Source organism: Scyliorhinus torazame, chromosome 8 (assembly GCF_047496885.1).
Source record: "Scyliorhinus torazame isolate Kashiwa2021f chromosome 8, sScyTor2.1, whole genome shotgun sequence".
NCBI classification, from domain to species: Eukaryota; Metazoa; Chordata; class Chondrichthyes; order Carcharhiniformes; family Scyliorhinidae; genus Scyliorhinus; species Scyliorhinus torazame.
This window is the reverse complement of record NC_092714.1, coordinates 46,340,933-46,360,484: the sequence shown is the minus strand read 5'-3', so window position 1 is coordinate 46,360,484 and position 19,552 is coordinate 46,340,933. Positions and strand designations below refer to the sequence as shown.

At 51.6% G+C, this 19,552-nt stretch overlaps 1 protein-coding gene across 5 annotated transcripts in view; it reads left to right on the top strand.

Annotated features, from left to right (window-relative positions):
* Positions 1-17,697, top strand: part of tmem45a (transmembrane protein 45a) — a 141,870-nt gene extending 124,173 nt beyond the window's left edge. For all 5 annotated transcript variants that reach the window (XM_072513482.1, XM_072513483.1, XM_072513486.1 and 2 more), the window contains exons 5-6: positions 13,901-14,046; positions 17,481-17,697. In XM_072513482.1, coding sequence (XP_072369583.1) covers positions 13,901-14,046; positions 17,481-17,574 — 240 coding nt within the window. In that variant the 3' untranslated portion in view covers positions 17,575-17,697. The remainder of the gene's footprint in view (positions 1-13,900; positions 14,047-17,480) is intronic.
* Positions 17,698-19,552: the final 1,855 nt, after the last annotated feature.

Sequence of the window (19,552 nt, the reverse complement as noted above, 5' to 3'; positions counted from 1 at the left end):
TATTGGGTGGGTGGGGAGGGGGGGGGGGGAAGAGAGGACGAGGAAGGGGGAATGGAGGGGGGGAGGGAGTGGAGGGGATGGCGGTCTTGGACGGGCGACGACAAGGCCAACGAGGATGGGTTGTGTGAGGGAGTGCACGGAAGGGGGAAATGGGGTTGGGAACGGTGGCGGTGTTGTGGTCCTGGGAAGGGGAACGGAGGACTGAGCGGTGCAAATGATACCACCATCCTACCGGGTTGGGGGGGGCCCAACTAACGGTTGGCCGTGGGACGGAGAATCCCCGATGGAGTGCGGCGGCAGGAGGGTGGCATCATACCAAACCGGCGCCATGGTGAAGGGGTCTGTCTGCTGGCCGAGCGATGCGGAGGCACGGGTTGAGCGGTGCGGGAAACGGATACCGTGGCAGGTGGGACGGTGCGTGTCTGATTGAACAGTGTGCCGGCTGCCTGGGCACCCATTCATCCAAAGGGCCCTGGCTGACGCTTGTCAAAGCGTCCTACTAACAACCGTCCTTGCCTCTCCCTCCCATACCAAACCCCCCCCACCCCGCCCCACTTCAAGTGCATGATGTTTTTGCAGGCAGCCGTCGATGTTCGCCATGGTGGCGGCAGCGGCAGCCATGCAGGTGGCAAACCGTTGCGTGCGAGGAGGGAGGCTCATGAGGCGGCAGAGGGAGTGGCAGCGGAGGGCCCCATGCCAGGCACTACTGCTACAGGCCACCATGCCCGACCAGTCCACGAGGAGGCGGAGGGCACAGACCACCCCCACGTCGCCAGCCGGGAACAGGGCGACGACACAGATCCTGAAGCGTCACCGGGGGACGAGGACGATCAGGTGGTCGTGCCAAGGCGGCGGAGGCGTGCCATGTGTGACCGAGTGTACCGGGACCGCATCTCGTACGAGGACATGACGGAGGTAGCATGCAGGAGCAGACTCCGGATGAGCCGTGGGACGGTTGCACATACATGCAACCTGCTGGCACACCTCGAGCCACGTGGAACAGGGGGAGGACATGCCCTCCCAGTGAGGAGGAAGATAACTGTGGCCCTGAATTTTTCTGCGACCGGCTCCTTCCAGTCGCCGAGCGGGGACCTGTGCGGGATCAGTCAGGCCTCGGTGCACCAGTGCATCCGGGCAGTAACCGATGGCCTCTATGCAGTCGCGGGTCGGTTCATCGACTTCCCGGAGGACCGTGCTCACCAGGCTGCCAGGGCATCGCAATTCGTCAAGATGGTGGGCATTCCGATGGTACAGGGTGTCGTGGATGGTGCACCACCGCGGGACAGGGATGTCTTCATGAACAGGAAGGGGGCATACTCGATCAACGTACAGGTGGTGTGCGACCAGGGGATGAGGATTATGCACGTTTGCGCCCAATATCTGGGAAGCGTGCATGACGCCTTTATTTTGGCACAGTCGTTCATCTCCGCAATTTTCGAGGGTCACCCACCCTGGGTTGGTTACTGGGTGACAGGGGTTATCCGTTGCGGCCGTGGCTATTGATGCCCATACGGAGGCCACAGACCAATGCGGAGCGCTGGTACAATGAGGCGCACGCAGCAACCAGGGGTGTCGTGGAGAGGTGCTTCGGTCTCCTCAAAATGAGGTTCAGGTGCCTGGACCGATCAGGGGGGCCCTGCAATACGACCCTGACAGGATCGGACGGATCGTCGTTGCATGCTGCGTTCTGCACAACATCGCCCAACAGAGGGGCGATGTCATGGAGGTGGAGGACGCACGTGAGGCCGAAGAGGCCGCCGACGCTGATCATGAGGAGGAGGAGGAGGGTGTGGTGGGGGAAGAGGAGGGGGGGGGAGGGCGGCGGGGCATCGACACCATCGGGGCGCGGGATACGGCCGAGAGGCCGCACGACGGAACCGATTGGGGCAGCGGGCACGTGATGCGCTGATCAGCGCACGGTTCGTTCATGAGGGGGAGGGCATCGTTCTTCAGGGCACTGGCACCGTTGACTGCACGCATTGGCACCACGCAGCACTCCCCTCACACACGTCCCGCACCAACACCCAACCCTACCAGACACGGTACCACCATCACGCTGCACTGCACCTGCGGCACCTCGTCACTGTCGGTAGACTGCTACCTCCGTAAACAGGTGTGAACACTGCCATGCTGGATGATGACAACCCGCTCTGCGATGAGCTGTAAGCCACAAATCGCTACTGACCGTCTGACTCATGGCCATTTTTGAACACCGCCACCTCGGTGTCCTCTCTATGTAGCAGGGACACTCCATCACATGTCCATGTGGGGCCACGGGCGTTGTCGCACAGAGGACAAGGCGTGTTTGGTGTCGGGGTGGGGTCCGCTCCCGGCCTCACCCTTGAGATGATCCTCGGCCAGAACCGCCAGTGGGCACGCCCACTTCCCCCTCTTAACCCCCCCACACCGCCACCCTCCCTTCCCCCCCACACCGCCACAACCCGCTTCCTGCCTCTAACCCCCCACACCTGGGGCGAAATTCTCCCCCAACGGCGCGATGTCCGCCGACTGGCGCCCAAATCGGCGCCAATCAGACGGGCATCGCGCCGCCCCAAAGATGCGGAATGCTCCGCATCTTTGGGGGCCGAGCCCCGACATTGAGGGGCTAGGCCGGCGCCGGAGGGATTTCCGCCCCGCCAGCTGGCGGAAATGGCGTTTGTTGCCCCGCCAGCTGGCGCGGAAATGCGGCGCATGCGCGGGAGCGTCAGCGGCCGCTGAAGGTTTCCCGCACATGCGCAGTGAGGAGAGTCACTTCCGCCTCCGCCATGGTGGAGGCCGTGGCGGAGGCGGAAGGGAAAGAGTGCCCCCACGGCACAGGCCCGCCCGCGGATTGGTGGGCCCCGATCGCGGGCCAGGCCACCGTGGGGGCACCCCCCGGGGTCAGATCGCCCCGCGCCCCCCCCCCAGGACCCCGGAGCCCGCCCACGCCGCCTGGTCCCGCCGGTAAATACCAGGCTTAATTTACGCCGGCGGGACAGGCAATTTCTGGGCGGGACTTCGGCCCATGCGGGCCGGAGAATTGAGCGGGGGGTCCCGCCAACCGGCGCGGCCCGATTCCCGCCCCCGCCCAATCTCCGGTACCGGAGACTTCGGCGGGGGCAGGATTCACGGCGTCCAACGGCCATTCTCCGACCCGGCGGGGGGTGGGAGAATGACGCCCCTGTTTTCCCCCCCTAACCCCCCCCCCCCCCACACCCCCACCCCACCCCCAGAAAAACGGCAGGCGCATGGAGGTTTGGAGTAGCAACATTTATTGTGACAATGCAACACACGTGCCCTAGCCCATATAACTAATCTGTGCCCTGTACCCATGCCAACTTACTAGTAGCCACCTGGGTTGGCCAAGTCCCGATTTAAAATGGAGGACAGCAAAGGCTGAAGGGAAATTCAGCCAACACAGGCAGAAACCAGCAGGTGCAAGTTACTGTGTATTAAACTCTGCAAAAGCCCAGACAGCATCGATACAAGCAGCCATCTGCATAATAATGTAGCAGCCATCTACATACTAATGATCGATCCCCGGGAACAATCGCAACATTTTGGATAAACAAAGCTAAGCCAGACTCCCTGGCGCCAGCAGGAGCCAACACAAAAGAGGTTAACAGACACCTCAAGACCGCCCATCGATCAGGGAACCACTCCAGTATTGGAGAAATCGAACCAAGCGATTGGAACGAAGTCCAATTACTTGGAACCAGGTACAGGGTCTGCCCCAAAAGGCGGGAAGCCCCTGGGGACTAAAAAGTTAAGCCCCCAAGCTCAAATTGTTCTTCTTGACCGGGTCACTCAGCAACACGAACCAACCCTTGACCGTGACCGGTCCAGCCACCGCTGATATCCAGGAAGTCTTAAGTTAACGCTCGCTACGAGATAGTTCCGTACCAACTTTGAATCCCGCAGACTCAGAACCCGAACGAAAGGCCATTTGTTCCCCTGACCTGGTGGGCCAGTCCAAAGTTAAGTATAGGCCTGTTAGTTGTAGAAGTAGCTTAGACGTAGAATTTGTGCATGAGTAGCGATTACTGTGTATAATAAATATGCTTTATTTTGAATCTTACTAATCGGTGTATTGAGTTATTGATCATTACTTGAACTTGAACCTCGTGGCGGTATAAAGATACCTGGCAACTCAAGAGCAAAGGTTATAAAACAGAGCCAATTGAACCAACCAAAAGTTATCAACACTACGTGCCAAACATTTTTGCCTTACGGGCCCTACCACTACGTCTAGGTGTTCCCCCAGACGGAACAGCAGGAGTGGATGTGGACTGCTGAGAGTCTTGCCCTTCGACTTGGCTTCCCGTCGGCGTGCGCTTCCTAGGGCGGCCCGGCTTGGATGGGCCAGGCTGCTCGGCGGGTGTGCAGGATGGCGCGGTGACACCCTCCTCTGCCCACTGCCCGCCAGATGCACCAGGGACATGACGGGGGGGAGTGCGAGTGCCCCGGTTCCTCCCTTGCTGTGGCTACAGGGACTGGCACCGGGACCACCTCCTCCCCCGTGGAGCCAATTGGCCCCCAGGCCTCTCTAAGGGACGGCGGTGCGCGGGGAGTCACGCCCCGTTGCACCACCGACACCTGGCGCTGCCCGTCCTGGAGGCCAGCTGTGGTATCGACCAGGGTCTGAACGTTGCCGGCTATGGAGCTGAGGGAGTGCGACATCCCTGTCAGGGACATCTCTACCTCCCGCTGGGTTTGGGCGACGCCGTCCATCACATGGACAAGGCTGCCGATGCTCTCAGTGATGGCCTGCTGAGACTGGGCCAGAGCCCGGAGCACGGTGGTAATGTCCATGTGGCTCTGGAGCATGGCTGCCTGTGAGAGGGCAGTCCTGTCATGGGCCATGCATGACACGTACGCACTAAGCCCCACGCCCTGAAGAACCTGACCCATGGCCGAAGCCATTTCCCCCATTGCCTCCATCACGGACGCCACCCATGCGGTGTCGGCCTGGGTTGCAGCCATGACCGGCAACACTCCCTGCTCCTGGACGTGGATTGACTACTCCAGCTGCGTCTGCAGTTGCCAGAAGACAGCTGTCATCCCATCGTCTGGTCCCTGGGGTGCCAATTGCATCGGGTCTGTGGGTGGGCCTGGGATGGCCAGGAAAGCGGGAGCCGTCTGGGCCGCAGCTGGGTGCTGGGCCTGGCCTGCCCTCCGACCGTCCAGGCCCTTGGCTTCTCCTACCTCCACCTGCTGTACCGTTTTGACTGTGTGGTGCGCACCAGAATGTGTACCAGATGCCTCGCCACTAACTTGCCCAACCGACGTGAGTGCATATGTGGTGTTGGGGGGTGTGGGTGACAGCAGTGCCGCAGCCGCTAGGTCTTCGTCTGTCCCCAGCTCTGTCTCCTGTGTGGAGCCGTGGCCCGCTGGGTTTCGACCACGGCCGGTGCGAGGTTCCCTGCCCCCGTACCTCGAGTGCCGCGACGTCCTCTTTGCGTCACTGTCCGGACTAGCTATCCCCTCCCCGTCCGTCAGACTTTCATATGAGTCGTTATCATCCGTCCTGACGTCTCTGTCTGTCCTCTGTGCGTCAGGCCTCTGTGTGCCAGCCTCAGAGGATGGCTCTCCCGCCCGTTGTCGTCCCTGTCTGTCCGGTTGGACACTGCGGCCGGAAGAGGTTGGTGCTGCACGTCGGCGTGGTGAACAGTCGGTCCCACGGCGGTGCTCGTGTGGCCCTGGATAACACATTAAGGCAGGTCTCGTTAGTCTTGCGTCGTCGTTTGTTAGGGGTTAAGGGGGTGCGTAGTGAGGGCTTTGACTGTGGGGTGGTGCAGTGTCAGGCGGTGGGGTGGTGAGGGCGTGGACTGTGGGGTGGTGCAGTGTCAGGTGGTGAGGTGTGAGGGGGGGTGGGGACAGAGATGGGCTGAGGGACTGCATGCATACAGTGGATTCTCACTTGGAACTTCGCCTCCGACCTGGCACGGCGCTCCCTCCTGGCTGGCGGCTCCCCCGGCAAGGTCCAGTGCCCCATGCTTGTATGGGGTCAGGGGGTGCAGCTGGGGAGATCCACCTCCGGTTCTTGCACGCTCCCGGAAATTGAGCGCTGTCTTGCCCTTGGGGGGTGTGGGTGGAGCACATGGTTGACGCGCATTTGCAGGACGCACGTATGAATGCAACTTTACCACACGCAGGGGACACTCCGACCCATGCCATGGCACCTGCCCATGGGGGGGGGGGGGAGTCCACATGTGTCCCAGGTGCAATCAGCCCCCCCCGCCCCCTCCGGCCCCCCCCCGGTGGCCCCCCCTTGCGTGGGCAATGGGGGGGGGGCATTGCCCAGGGCGCGGCTCAGGGATCTTAGCCTCGCTGCCCTTGTGAGGTCGTGCAGCTTCTTCCTGCACTGTTCTCCCGTGCAGGGGATGTGCCCCACAGTGCTGACTGTGGCCCCCACCTCTCGCCATCCACGCCTCACGGTGCTGCTTGACTGCTGTTGTCCTCGTTGGGAGTAGAGGATGGCCCTGCGCTCCTCCACTGCATCCAACAGTGACTCCAGGTCACTGTCCCTGAAGCGGGGTGCGGCGCGACGGGGCTCCTCCATGTCGTCCCCCGGTGTTTCTGTGCGCCCTGCACGCTTCCTTATATGTGGCGCGGCGTCATCATGGTGTCACATGATGACGGCGCCGCTCCAGCGCTCCGCACACCGTGTTCCTCACGGTGCCGCTGCTGGCCCGCTCTCAGGCAGTGAATTGGCCGCGGCGTAGGCCCGTTTGCGCCGACGTGGAACGCGACGGCGTTCACGGCGGCGCGGGCACTTGCTCTCCATATCGGAGAATCGCCCCCATTACCTACTTAGTATTTTTGTGCATGTGGCGTGAACTGGGATGTGTGCGTGCTGTGTTTTGAACCTTGTAGATATGGGACATTTTAATGTTCAATACTGCCAGTTCTACAGTAATTAGTTGTGAAACATGGTAATTACCCTTCAAATCACAGCCCAGTTATCAAATCTTCCTTGCTTTTGTCTAGGTTGTTCTTTCTATTCCTCCTAGACATAACAAATTCCTCCAAGGCTAGTTAGCCCAAAAGTAATAAAAGCAGAACAAGAGTAACCGTTTTGGGATCTGTCAAACGAGTCCCATTCTATGATCTAAATCCAAGTATCCTCAAAGAATTAGCAAGCACTGATGACGCGTTTTCAAAGTACAGTATATTTCTCTGATGAGAAGTATTTGATTTTTTAATACAATTTAGAGTACCCAATTCATTTTTTCCAATTAAGGGGCAATTTAGCGTGGCCAATCCACCTACCCTGCACATCTTTTGGGTTGTGGGGGCGAAACCCACACAAACACAGGGAGAATGTGCAAACTCCACACGGACTGTGACCCAGAGCCGGGATTGAACCTGGGACCTCGGCACCGTGAGGCATCAGTGCTAACCATTGCCCCACCGTGCTGCCCTTGAGAGAGAAGTATTACATAATATTTAATTGAACTTTAATTGATTGATTTTTTTGCTCGTTAATGCCAGAAGTGCAAATATCTTGAACATGTTTTAAATGAAATATTTACCCAATTTCATTAACTCAGAGGTTTTCAACTTCTTGTTTTAAGACGGTGTTTCTCCCCTTTTAGAATCCAGGGACTGGTTGGCGTGGGTTATATTGTTTGTGCAGGTTACTGTTGTCAATATGATGAATACAAAAACCGCAATCCTCGGACTATGTGTGACACGGTAGCACAGTGGTTAGCACTGTTACTTCACAACGCCAGAGACACAGGTTCGATTCCCGGCTTGGGTCACTGTCTGTGCGGAGTCTGAACATTCTCTCCGTGTCTGCGTGGGTTTGCTCTGGATGCTCCGGTTTCCTCCCACAAATCCCGAAAGACATGCTTGTTAGGTGAATTGGGCATTCTGAATTCTCCCTCCGTGTACCCAAACAGGCGCCGGAGTGTAAATAATGTTAATTATATTAACACTACAGTGTTAATGTAAGCCTACTTGCGGCACTAATAAAGATTATTATTACTAAACGTGTGGGTTAAGAATTTATGAATTCGAACATGGCTCCTTTTTTTATTCTGTTGGGATTTTGATTGTTTTCACATGTTGAACTTTTTGCATATTTGTAATTTTCCCTTTTTTCAAAAATTCAATAAAGAGTAGCTGCATAATTTGCATCTGCAGACTGTTCCCCTGGAGAAGCGGAGAATATAGCATTGTTGTCACACTACAATAGAGGGCACCAGTGTTTTTAAGTGAGTGCTAATAATGAGCACAAGTCCATTTAAAAAACATTATGTTAAGTAATAACTATCGCAAGCAAACATGACAATAAAGTTTTTTTTAAAAGTGTCAATCCAGATGAGCAGTTTGGTCTCTAAGCTGCCCCTTTTCTTGCAGTTGCACTGTTTTCCTTTTGTCAGGGCTCACTGCCATGTTCACAGCAATACCAGATGGCAAACAAATAAAATACCAGATGGCAAACAAATAATATCACTCATTATCCCTGTACCTTTCCAAAGTCTACTTAAAACATTAGTGAAGATCGTTCAGTCAGTATTACATTTGTTCAAATATTGTTCAAGGATTTGGTTTCACAATCAACAGTTTTTTTTAATAAATGTTTTTTATTGGGTTTTTGAACAGAGTATATTTACCGTTATGTACACAGAATAGAATACACATATATATATATATACATAGAAGAGAAGGGAACATGCACAAAAAACAAAACAAACAACAACAAAAATAAAGTTAGAATAAAATAACTGGTAGGGTTTTATGTGCTAGCTCAACAACAGCAGCTCTGCACAATTGGGAATATTGTTTTTAGCACATAAGTAGGCATCTGTTTGTGGGGGGGGGCGGGCGCTGGGGAAACAAATACAGAACAATTACAGAGGGCAATACGCGAATGGATCTGGTGTTGGTGTTGTCGCTGCTTCTCCCGGACGGTTTTCGCTGCCATTGTCGTCTCGCGATCACCTCCGCTTCAGCTGTTCATCCCGCCTTTCACCTGGATTTTCATTGTTCTCTGCTCCTGTAGATGCCAAGTTGGTTATTGTTTCCCATGCCCTCCTTCCGGCTGTCATTCCCTTGCCTCCCCCCCACCTCACTGGTTCCCCTCTATTGTTCCCTGTCTCCTCCCTCTTCCCCCCCCCCCCCCCCCTTCTCCTGTGGTTCGTCTTTCTTTTCTCTTAGGTTTAGCTGCTATTCCCCCCCCCCCCCCCATCCCCCCACCCCCGGTCTATCCCTCCCTCCCCCACCTCGTCTACTTGCCCCTGATTCTTGGCTACCTGGCTATTCTTCTGCTTGTTCGTTGGCCACAAACAGGTCCCGGAACAATTGGGTGAATGGCTCCCACGTTCTGTGGAAGCCGCCGTCTGACCCTCGGATGGCGAATTTGATTTTCTCCATTTGGAGAGATTCTGAGAGGTCGGACAGCCAGTCTGCAGCTTTGGGTGGTGCTGCTGACCGCCAGCCGAACAGGATTCTATGGCGGGCGTTCAGGGAGGCAAAGGCAAGGGCGTCCGCCCTCCTCCCCAGGAATAGATCTGGCTGGTCTGATACCCCCGAAGACCGCCACTTTCGGGCATGGCTCCACCCTCATCCCCACCACTTTAGACATTGCCTCGAAGAAGGCTGTCCAGTACCCCGCAAGTCTGGGGCAAGACCAGAACATGTGGGCATGGTTGGCCAGGCCTCTTTGGCACCGTTCACATCTATCCTCCACCTCCGAGAAGAACGTATTCATACGAGTTCTTGTTAAGTGGGCTTCACAATCAACAGTTAAGAGTGATTATTCCTGGTCCAAATCTAATATTTATTTGCACGCTGCTTATGTGATTGAAATAAATTCTAAAGATTTAGGGTAAAACTTTCTCAGTGCCTGGCAGAGTGGCATAGCGGACGGGAAAAGTAGACTGGAAGCCACTGTTCTAAGGGCAACTTCCACCGCTGTATTTTTTGGCTCACAGAGAAAAAAAGGCGAGTGGGCAGTTCCCACAGCGTCACGTTCAAACCCAACCCGTTAGCAGCTCGGGTTTTTGAAAGATCGGGCCACTGTTTTTAAAGGGCAGCCAGGTGCGGAGAATTAAAAAAAGAATCCCTCACCATCCTCCATGGAGCTCCTCCCACTCCCCACTGCAGAACTATGGATTTCCCATACCACAGAGCTCCGCTACCCCCCTCCCCCACGGAACTTCTATTGCGGAATAACCCGCTCCCTGGCACTGTACCAGGGTACAGTGGGCATGTCCTCCCCCCCCCCCGGGAATCTGTGCGTTTCCGTGATTCATGTCAACGTGAATGGACAATTTAACGGCGGGCGGGAGGAAAGATCTGGCGTAAAGGTCTGATAATTGTATTTAAATATATTCAAATGCATTCTCCCCGTGTCTGTGGGTTTTACCCCCACAACCCAACGATGTGCAGGTTAGGTGGATTGGCCACGCTAAATTGCCCCTTAATTGGAAAAGAAATATTGGGCACTCTAAATTTATTTTAAAAAATATTCAAATTGGGATCCCGATGTTCAAAATCGATGGTGGAGGGGCAGGGACATCGCAGGGACAATCCCACCAACGTAAAACGTGTTTTGGGACTCCTACAGGATTTTCTGTCCCCCCCGCCTATCCCAGTCCTCAAAAACAGGAGCAGAAAATCCCTCCCACAATGTAAAATTAGGCCAAAGGATTTCCTGACAATTTCCAGGTGCTAATGAATAATCATCTTTTGGCTTCTCTCATTTTACTTGGGATCGCCACAGTGTGATCGACTTTCTCCATCCCCTGTCTGTCCCCCTTTCCTCATCAAATCCCATGCATCTTTCCATCTGTTCTTTGCCTTTTCCCCCTCTTCTTTTTTGCAGTGCTACCTCCATCACTCACTTCACCAGATTTCCTCTCTCTGCATAATAGATGATCATACAACTTCAGTCTCCCACAACCTTCCCTGTCCCTTTATTGTGCTGCTTCCTGATTTTGTCCTTGTTACTCCACACATTCATCTCAGCATCCACATATTCTGAGCATCATTCATTGTTCCTTTCTTCTTGGTGTTGACCATGTTTATGCATGACACAGCAAAGTCAGTCTCATAACTCTCGTGTAGATTCTTTTCAGTTTAAAAAAATATATTTTTATTCTCCATTTTCACATTTTCTTCAAAGTTTACATCCCACCAACAAACAGTAAACGGTAACGAATACAATGTCAACCCCCTTATTAACAACAACGATCCCATCCTCCCACCAACCCCCCAAACAACAGCCCACCTGACAATATAAGCATCAAATAAACAAAACCTTCCAATGAGAGAAAAAGGAACCAGGAATCGCCTATGGTCACCATTGACATATATAGTCCACCCCCCACCCACCCCTAATATTCAACGCCATCTAATCCCCGAAATAGAACCATGAATGACACCCATGAATTGTACCCCCCCCCCCCCCCCACCCCGCACAGATTCCTCCCCTCCACTTCCTCTTGTAAACTCCTCCCCCAGCCTCGGTTCCTTCCCCCAACCTTTCACCCCTGCTAGTCTCAACGAAACCTGTTCTACCAGTCTCTGATGGCCGCACCTCACTCCCGTTCACTGGCCAGCTTACACCGGCCAGCGTGGAGGCCCCCGCCCGGGTCTCCTTCCCCCTTGCCCGGTCCCAGGAAAACCAAGAAATCCCCTGGAGCACACAACCCCAGCATACACACCCAAGCCCCAAAGAACCATCATTGCAAATGAAAGTCCCAACTCTTCCATTGTTCAAATATACAGCGTCGACTCATTTAGTACATACACCAACACGCAGTGAAAAAATAAAGTTACATGAGGCTACATCGGTACACGACCCGCTTTCAGTTCCATTTCTCAATTCTGCCACAGTCCTTCTGTCTTTGCAAACCCCTCCGCCGCTTCCGCCGTCCCAAAATAAAAGTCCTTGGATTTGTAGGTCAACCTCAACTTAGCTGGGTATACTATGCCACACTGCACCTTGCTGATGTACAGTGCCTTCTTCACCCGGCTGAAGGCAGCCCACCTCCTTGCCAGCTCCACCGTAAAGTCCTGTATATATATATACCAGCTCCAGCCCACTGCACCTCCCACTTCTGCTTTGCCCAGAACAGGGCCTCTCCTTCACGCTGTACCTAGAGAAACAAACAGTTAATACACTTGGCGGCTCACTCGCTCTTGGTGTAGGCCTCCACGACCACTGAGCCCGATCCAGTTCGTATCGAGAGGGATCGTCCCCCACCCCAATAGCTCCGCCAACATCGTGGCAAAATACTCCGTCGGCCTCGGGCCTTTCACCCCTCCGGGCAGACCCACGACCCTCAGATTCTGCCGCCTGGATCTGTTTTCCAGGTCTTCCATTTTGGCTCGCAGACCCTTGTTGGTCTCTATCACCCTCCGCAGCTCCTTCCCCATCGAGGTGGGTTGATTACTGTGCTGCGATAATGCCTCTTCCACTTCCTTCAGTGTCTCACCTTGCTCCCGCACCTCCGCCGCTGCGCTCAATACCGCCGCCCTCACCGGGGCAATTGCCTCCTCCACCAGCACTTTCAATACCGCCCATCTCCTTCTTCATCGCTTCCATGTGCTTTGTGAACTGTTTTTCAAGTTCCATGGCCATCACCTTGGTCATTTCTTCTGCCGTGAGCACTGCGGCCTCGCCTGGTGCCCCATCCTCCGCTTTCCTTACAGTTCCCGCGCTGACTTTTCCACTCCCCGGTGGACTTTCATTAACCCCCTTTTTTACCACCGTTTTTTCCCCCAACTTGGACACTGCTCCTCACTGTGCCTTCTTACAGCTTTTTCAGCCTCTGTTGCCTCTGGGACCGGGCGTTAAAACCCCCAAAATCCTATTCCCGAACGGGAGCCCTCCAGTGTGTGGCTGCCTCCCTCCCGCCGTCACCGGAAGCCCTCCCTTTTCAGTTTCAGCAATACTTTGCCATTACATAACTCTCTACTGCACTTCTTCCAATTGCTTTAATCAGAGCCAATCTGTAGATAAAGTTCCATTTCCATACTTCCACCTACTGCCAACAGTGGCCCCAAGTACTTGAAACTATCTTTACACCTTCACTCTGATCCACTCTGCTCAAACTAACTGTCCATAAGTTGAATGTTTGGTCTTCGGATCTCAATACCTTGTTTTCCAGTGCTTTTCTCCTGTTCACCAGGTATTTGGTTATGCTCCATCACATAGCTCAATGTCGTCTACAGACCTAGGGCTGGAGTTTACAGCCCCGCCCGCTGCAAGATCGCCACGGGCAGGATGCGGACCATGTAAAGGTCCATTGACCTCAGGCGGGAATTTACGGTTACCGGGCAGGTGCAGCCAAAGAATCACTTATTTTTTCACTTGCTCAGTCAGAACATCCATGACAATCAGGAAGAGGAAGGGTCTCAGTGCTAACGTTGGTGCAATCAAACTTTGGCCCTCTCTCCACCCCCCTCCCCCCCCCTCCCACACACACACACACACACACACACTCACACCCTCCCCCACCCCACACTGCTTCTTACTCGTCTGTATTTGTCCTGTAATAGTTGCATGTGTTTCTCTGGAACTTCACAAATTCTAGCACATCTCCAGACTTCCACCCAAGGCACCTGATCATCAGTCATTGGGCCAATGAATACAATCTTAATGTTGCACTGACCTTCTCGATATTTCAGGTACAAGGAATATGATTGTACAATGTGCTTTTACCTCCTAGTTTATACATTATTGATCAGTTGTTGTTACTGTTAAGTGTCACTCGAACAATGTTGCAATGAACTTTTGGACTTTGTATGGCAGCCATCATTGCTCAACCTTAATTTTTAGCTTTAAATAGCATAATTGTTTCATCAGAAATAAATTAAACTTATAGCCACATTGGTGGAATTTAAAAATAACTATAAAAATTTCTTATCACCTTCATCCAGCTTATTTCATTTCTGTTTACAGATTGGATTTATTCTGTATCCTCCAAATGGAAGACCTGAATGGGACCAAACCAACCATGACAATATGATGTTTATTACCATGTGCTACTGTTGGCATTATGCCTTTTCACTTCTCACTGTGGCGGTTAGCTATGCAATTGTCAGTTGGTGAGTAAATATTTTGTCTCCCATTCATATTTCTGAGCTCCCGCAGAACGTGTTGCTTGATGCATTATATAAAGCGTCTCAGTTGCCCTATTTAAACACACTCATTCATTGAAATACGTTGACAATTGTACAAAGAAACGTATTCAGAATTGCATTAATCTGTATGCCACCAGAGAAAATGAAATCCCTAACTTAACTCATTCTAATTGAAGACTAGTGTTCCAAGAAGAAGTTACATAAGCAGTGTGTACTGTTAACCGACTTCTGTGAACCTACGAAGATTGTAACAGTATTTCTTCACTCGGCTTAAAAAGAAAACATGACTGTCCTTAGAGTTTTGCTGTTTTCAATGATATTTTGAAAACTGAACTTGAGTTCGAATCTGGGGACTATTTGTAGTCTCCACCCGACCACTGCTGCCAGTGGGGTGCTTGGGACTACAGTGCTGCCGGCCCACCTCGGAGTGTTAAATGGCTACAGTGCTGCTGTGATCAACAGGGAAAGTACCACCTTCCGTGTAAGTGAGGGGGGAGAGAGAATCGCACAATATTGGCTCTGGGTAGGAAACAAAGAAGTCATAAAATTAACACTCAAAAAGAGATGTGACAGATTTTCCTCTTTCGGAATACTGATACTTGTGGGTCTGCTCTCTCTTTTTCAATTCATCTTGTGACTTTACACGCCAGAGTACGCATACACTCACATAAACATGCAGTTGTAACGGTGTAGAATCTGGGGCTGGATTCTCCGAGCCTCTGCGCCGAAATCGCGGTCCCCGGAGAATCGCTTGGGAGTCTCGTGCGCGAACTACATGACGCCGGTAGGAGTCCATTGACAGAGACACCCTCCACCCTGCAATTTTCCGCACGAAACCGGTCGAGTTCCCGACGGCATGCTTCTAACCACCAATAGATTTCATTAGTATTACAAGCTTGCATCGGCATAGAATTGCTCTTCCACTTATTATACTTGACTGTATGAACAGTTTGACTAATTCACATAAACATATCTGAAAGCAGCAGAGAAAGATGGGTGTTTTTGAAGATGTGCTTGTATTTCATGCTACCATGATAAGATATGTCAGTATTTCTTGTATCAAGGCCTTGGTTTAAACATGGTATCGCAAGTATTTATTATAATAGTGCTACTGACTGGGATTTTTTGCTCCCGTTCATGACGGGCAGGTTTGGTGACGGCAGCGGAAACTATTGCGAGAAGGCCAAAGTCGCGTTCCACGTCGATGTAAAAAACAGGAAACGATCGTCCCCTGATGCCCCCCAACCCCCAGCTGTGGTGGCCACGTTTCCCACTGTTCCACATCGAGAACCTAATTGTAATCTATTTGCATTTCGTTATCGGGCCCATACCCCAGAATCATACCCCGCTGTCAAAAAATGTATCCACGGGGGTATGATGTCAGAACGGCGTAATGCATGACTGGTCTCATAAAGCATAAGCTCGGTGAGCAGAACTCCAAGCAGAGCTCAGAGGTGAGCGTAGCACTCAGTGGGGAGAGGGTGATGCAAGGGGTGCAGCTGGGTGAAGAATGTTTCCTGGTGCGCTCGCTGTGCCCTGGGGCATCCTTTAAAAGCTGTGCTCGAATCATCAAAGCAGAGTTAATGGCGGGGTGGGCGAAAGAGAGGTGTCCCCCCCCAAGCAATACGTCGCGGAATCCCTGCCGACCTTCACTTTTCTTTTAAACATTACTTTTGTGAGGGCCTCAAAGAATCCAGCACGAGTTTCAAGGATACAAAGAAATAACATTTATTTACAATAACATATATATATATACACAACAGCAGCAACCTCGCTTGCTGCTTACTCCTTCCTGCTGGTTCCAAACTGGCCAGCTTTACTTATACAGGGAGTCTGCTAATGATTTCTCTGCCCCCCTCATTGGGAAAGCTCATACTCCCACAGGATTGTGGGATTGTCATTAGTCCCCAACCAATGGTAAGCAGGCAGGTTATAACAATTACATAGCGGAAAAAGCCGCCATTGTCGTTGGTAGGCTCAATGCCGCTTTTCCCAGCCGACACTGGACTTGGCCGATATGGGAAAAAATCTTGCCCTGTGTATTAGAATTACACTGACTTTTAGTTGAAGAGGTCTCTGTGGTACTGCCTGTGGTGTTGGGCGTTCTGACACACAGATGAGCCAACACGGTTGTATATGGTACAACGCTATTTTATTTAAACTTTCTATGTACAGTTTTGTCTTGATACTCTGCACGTGGGGATTCCCTGTTTGTGATCTTGTAACAGGTCTTGTCCGTGTCTTTGTCCCCAGACCTACTGTCCACTAGGTGTCGTGCTCGTGCTTTTATGTGGTTGGTGTCCTTGTGTGTGATTGGTTGTGGTGTTGTGTGCTCTGATTTGTCTGTTGGTGTGTCCATCATGATGTGTGTGTTTGAATATCATGACACTGCCATGAATAGCTGTGCAGTGTTAACGTACCTCTAAACTCCTCTGTTTTAATCAGGACATTCCCATATAAATGACAAAAACATCTGAGTTGCTCCCAAAGTCACTTCCTGTCCCAGGCATCGCCTTAACACATTTTAAGTATAACTGTTCATGTCATTACAGTCATGTCTGACAATTTTTACTTAATAGCAATAATAGTATGCACTCAGACTTAAAAACAAGGCGAAGACTACAAACAAAAACGTGAATTAGTTTAATGCCAACTTTCAAAATACTGTAGCAATTCTGCCCCCTAGAGTCAAAATGTGCATCTTCGCATAAACTTTTGTCCTGATGTAAACCACAATAATTCAGTCATTGAAGTTATTAAAATTGGGAGTCAGAAGAGTTTCTCCCAGGAGACTTCAGTATCTGTATGCCAGAATCTTAGAAAACCTGAAACTATTCCAGGGTTCTCCACGAGAGGAGGACAAATCCATTAAAAAAGCTCAGCTCTATTTCTAAAAAAATGTTCATGTTAGCATCGCTGGCAAGGGCGACATCTGTTGGCCATTCCTAATTTGCCTTGAGGAGGCAGTGGTGAGCCGTCTTTCTTGAACTGTTCAGTCCACCTGGTGTAGGTACAGCAACGGTGCTGTTAGGAAGTGAATTCCAAGTTTTTTTTTACCCAGTGTCAGAGAAGGAACGGTGATGTATTTCCAAATCAGGATAATATGCAAAATGGAGGAGAAATTGCAGGCGGTCATGTTCCCCGCAAGCAGTAAAAACAGAGCTTGGGATGACTGGCTAATGTACCATAATGAATCAACAATCAAATAATATATTTTTAAAACTTCAAACTCAAGCCATGTTATGGAACAATGGTATTTTATTCAAGCAATACGTTTGCAGCCCAAAGGCTGAATTGCAGTGTATCGTTAAAAGATCATTTTGTAATGATTGCAATCAGTATCGTTCACACCATCATCAATTTCACCAAGTTTACCAACGTCTTTTATGTGTTTATAGGGTGATTCATACAAAGTTAAAACAGGTCGAGCCTCTGGAGATGGGACTGTTGAAATCATCTGAAAAAGATCAAGAGGTTGAGGAAGAAATGTAGCCTGATTAATATTGGAGTTTGTTACCTTTGTGCCTTTATTTATTCTTTATTACAAGAGTTAAAAATCTTTAATCGTTTCTGATGTTAAGCCCTTTTTCACATAAACCTGTGCCCTAAACCTGTGCCTGGAGTGGAGCTGCCACGTGCTTATGCATGGAAATGGACTGATTTATCTTGCATACATTTCACTTCTGCTGTCTTTTAACCCCTGAGATGTCAACTATCGAAATGGGCGATATTTACAACTTTACATTAATCAAAACTTAAGATTGCTCTGCAAAGCCTTCAGTGACTGGTGAAAGGGGAAATACGTCCTTTCCTACCGACAGTCTATCTTTTATTTCCCATGTTTCAGAGCTCATGACTAAGAATGAGCAAGGCCTAAAAGAAAGTTATGATCGTCCAGACAATAATCCTTCAAGAGAACTTAAAACCACTTAGGACCCGGGTTCAATCCTAGCTCTGGGTCACTGTCTGTGTAGAGTTTGCACATTCTCCCCGTGTTTGCGTGGGTTTCACCCCCACAACCCAAAGATGTACAGGCTAGGTGAATTGGCCACGCTAAATTGCCCCTTAATTGGAAAAAAAAAAGAATTGGGTACGCTAAGTTTAAAACCAAAGAAAAAAAGAAATTTAAAAGTGCAAACTAATGTTTAATTTTTTTTAAATGAAGATCAAAGGGATGATATTGGTCTTTGCAAATATTGCAGAAAGAGCTCATAGAAAACCTCCAACCCCATTGTACATCCAATGAAGAAGAGAATTGAGTGCTGTTCAAAATGGGCGGCCGAGCCCATTTGTGTGTATCTATGGGATGACTATTCTGGGGCGAGATTCTCCGACCCCCCGCTGGGTCGGAGAATCGCCGGGGGCGGGCGTGAATCCCGCCCCCGCCGGTTGCCGAATTCTCCGGCACCGGAGATTCGTCGGGGACTGGAATCGTGCCGCGCCGGTTGGCGGGCCCCCCCACCCACGATTCTCCGGCCCAGATGGGCCGAAGTCCCGCTGCTAGAATGCCTGTCCCGTCGACGTGGTTTAAACCACCTACCTTACCGGCGGGACAAGGCAGCGCGGGCGGGCTCCGGGGTCCTGGGGGGGGCGTGGGGCGATCTGGCCCCGGGGGGGGGGGGGGGGGGGGTGCCCCCACGGTGGCCTAGCCCGCGATCGGGGCCCACCGATGCACGGGCGGGCCTGTGCCGTGGGGGCACTCTTTTCCTTCCGCCTTGGCCACGGTCTCCACCATGGCGGAGGCGGAAGAGACTCCCTCCACAGCGCATGCGCAGGGATGCCGTGAGCGGCCGCTAACGCTCCCGCGCATGCGCCGCCTGGCAATGTCATTTCCGCGCCAGCTGGCGGGGCGGAAATCAGTCCGGCGCGGGCCTAGCCCCTCAAGGTTAGGGCGGGGCCCCCCAAGATGCGGAGGATTCACAAATTTGGGGCGGCGCGATGCCCGACTGATTTGCGCCGTTTGTGGCGCCGGTCGGCGGACATCGCGCCGATACCGGAGAATTTCGCCCCTGATTTATAATAATTTGAGTGTTTTTTTTAATGCATTCCTGATGAAGTAAACTTTACAGTTTTGAAAATATGACACTTGGAGACAAAAATGTATGAAAACTTTTGACGTTGTGAAGAAACTTGAAAGTCTATCCTTTCTGAATACCTGTAGCACGCTCTATACCAGCCAGGCTCACTCCATTCTCAACCACAGTGCCCTAGTACTAACTCCCGAGCAAGGCTAGGAATCGTAGATCCTTGAGGTTGGAATTGTTAATTATAGAACATTGTTCATTAATATAATCTTTCTGATAATTGCTCATCAAATTTTAGAAGCGCTAAATAAAGATCACAGGGATGGGATTGGGTTTAACTAGTAATGCTGAACCGGTGAACTAGCAACCCATATTACATTCATTGGAAAAATAAATCAAGTGACATGTAAGATGGGCTGCGGAAATGCCATGTGCCCATTTCATGC